General features: G+C 28.7%; 1 protein-coding gene across 1 annotated transcript in view; it reads left to right on the top strand.

The window, feature by feature from the left end:
* LOC108688873 (otoferlin-like) overlaps nt 1-2,992 on the top strand; it is a 41,844-nt gene continuing 38,852 nt past the window's right edge. Inside the window, exon 1 of the mRNA XM_018195404.1 lies at nt 1-79. Coding sequence (XP_018050893.1) covers nt 1-79 — 79 coding nt within the window. The remainder of the gene's footprint in view (nt 80-2,992) is intronic.

Genomic DNA, 2,992 nt, shown 5'->3' with positions numbered 1-2,992 from the left:
ATGTCGCTCGTCGTTATCCTGAAGAACATTCAGGGTCTTAAATGCAAGGGCGAGAAGGTTGCAAAGGTCGACTTTCGAGGTATGCTAGTATATAATTCAAAATTTATTCAATCGCTGACATACACAAAAAATACAGTTTTTTTTTTTTAAAAGCAATTTGATCAACACAATGTTTCGTGTATACAAGGTAATCTTTCCAAATAAATCACTATTTAGAGCGAAAAAAAGCAATTTGCCATCTGCAAAATTAAGTTCAGTAAAAGTTCAATAAAATATTCCTTTTTTGAAAAATCATCAAGTAGTCTAATACTTTTTAAGCGTTTACAAATTAACAATCATTTAGCATGTTTCCAATTTTTAATCTAAATATATATTTATATTCATTTAATTCTTTTATCTTTAATACTTTTAATTATTTTATTTTTTCATTTATTAATACTTATCAATATCGCAGCATTTTTCTTTTTTGAAAAAGAAAAGAAAAGAAATTATTAGAAGTAATGTACAACTGTTTTCTTTTAATTACACATAATAACTATTCTTGATGCATATGACATTCAATACATAATTACCATTGGATCTCTATTATCTGAATATTCTCGATATTATCAACTTATTATTATGCAAATTCCATAATATAATATGCACATGTTTGTCACATGTTTGGATGCGTATATCTATACGTACACATCCTTTATCGACGTTTACATAATAATATTTCGAACGATTGATTGTATCGCAGATTTGTGTCCTTGTTACGAGATAATCATCGAATCTCTCTCGCTCTGGGTTAATCTCCCTAATTTTCGAGTTAATTTCGGTCGTAATCGTATGCTATATTCGCCGATGATTTTCCAATAATCGATGAATGTGAATTAATCGAAATTTTTCAATGAAATGTCGACATATTGGATTGTCCGGAAAGTTCGTGCCGACTAACCTATATAATTTAATAAATGTATACTAAAATTTAAATCTTCTGTTTTAATTTTCCTTCAAAATCGGCACGAACTTTCCGGACAACCCAATAATTACAAAAGATGCACGTTCCTCTCTGCGATTTTTTAAAAGTACGCCTTTTTATTTCCACATTGCAAAAAATCTATTTTTATTTATGTTGATATTAAATGCTTACAGCTGGAAATAAACATTTTGTAACAAAAAAAGTAGAATTGGATAGAATAAAACATAAATAATTATTATATTTGATTGTTTAAGTAAAAAATTTATTTTTAACATCATAATTACTCTTTATTAATTACTCATTATGGATAGAAATGTTAGTAACAACAACACTTCTCTCGCATGAACTCTAATGTATTATGATTAATGAAACTGAACGAAAATTTAATTAATATGAGGCATTCAGATAATTAACATGTTTCCAGAAATGTTTGTCGGATGTTTACGTCAAACGCAAATAACATGGAGCCTGTTCAGTATACGGTTTCTCAGATTTTCTTGAGATTTTTTTATATTTCTCGGATATTTTTAAGATAGCTTTTTTCAATCTTTTGATTTGTTGTTACTTCGTGATCTTATTGCCGTGAGGCTGCATGTGCAGCTAAGGAAAATTCAGACGCAGCAAACGAGAAAGGCATGCCCTAGAGCTTAAGTTCTATAGGGGGAGCATAACGTTTCATTTAATCATAAATGCCCCAGTTTGCGGACGTGTTGTATCGAAGTCCAGCAGACAATCTTTAGCTATGGTGCGCGTCGATAGTAAAAAACGTATAGCGGTGTCCTGCATCCATTATCCATACGTGCAATTATGTGAAATGAGAAATTAGAGAGATTACGTGAGATACGAAATTGTTTCACATAATCTACTAATTCGTAATATGAAGTTCCTTGTAACACGGTTATATTACCCGCCGGCGGATTATCAATATTTGTTAGCATTATTATTCATTGAAAACATTTACTGTTGGAATTATGACATTAATCGCAACGTAAATTACGATTAATCCGCTATTAAATACGGGCAATGGAGAATTTAACAAGAAATGTGCGAGATTGTAGAAGGTCTCCGAAATCCAAAGTTTAGGATTTCTCTGTAAAAGTATCTGCAAATAAACATTTCCGTCCCATTGTAATAATTAATTCTATATTTTTAGAACTCAATCAAAGAAATATTTAAATAATGAAATAGCGGGATTGTTTCTTCCATTATTTAATTATGAATAAACAATTAGTCTGAGAATTAAAAATAAAATGTCAGAGTATATTCTCGACTTTTAAATAACGTAAATATGTTACAAAAAAATGCTTGAATAAAAAAAACACATTTTTTAAATTGCTGACTTGGAGGAAATAATATTTGTTTCTATTATAATGAAATTTAACAGATATGACGGGCTCAAATTACTTTCATTTTCTTCGTGATCATTCATTGTATAGTAAAAACTTCTCATCGCATGGAAATAAAAATATGAAAAAAAAATTATCAATATATTTTTCAATATTTTTATTATAAAGTAATAAATTCTGAATTATTAATAGCTAAATGAGAAATTTATTTTATACAAAAATAAAAATATTTAGATATATATAAAAGTATTTCTATATTCTAATACATATTATTATTTTTTTTTTATATGCTCGAAATCGAAAACATGTAAACATACATTACTCTTTGACAAAATCACTTAATATCATGAATGTTGACATGTTAATAGAATTCACAAACGCAGTATATTACGTATGAATTACATATTATGTATATTGCAACAGAGAGAGAGAGAGAGAGAAAAACAGAGAGAGAGAGAGAGAGAGAGAGAGGGGGGGGGGAGAGGGAGGAGGGAGAGAGGGAGAGACATATTAAACTTGATCAAATAAATGTAAATAAATTTAATGAATAATTTTGCTTTGATGTAATAAGTTAACTGCAGAAATAACAGTTTAGCTCAAATATTAGTCATCCAAATCTATCGTATTTTTTCACGTTATGTCTTTGTAAATGGCTTTTTTCTAATTTTCCTAAACTTGTCAA

The sequence above is a fragment of the Atta colombica genome, unplaced genomic scaffold, assembly GCF_001594045.1.
Source record: "Atta colombica isolate Treedump-2 unplaced genomic scaffold, Acol1.0 scaffold105, whole genome shotgun sequence".
NCBI classification, from domain to species: Eukaryota; Metazoa; Arthropoda; class Insecta; order Hymenoptera; family Formicidae; genus Atta; species Atta colombica.
Note: the sequence above shows the minus strand (reverse complement) of the source record. Positions and strands in the feature narration are given on the sequence as shown.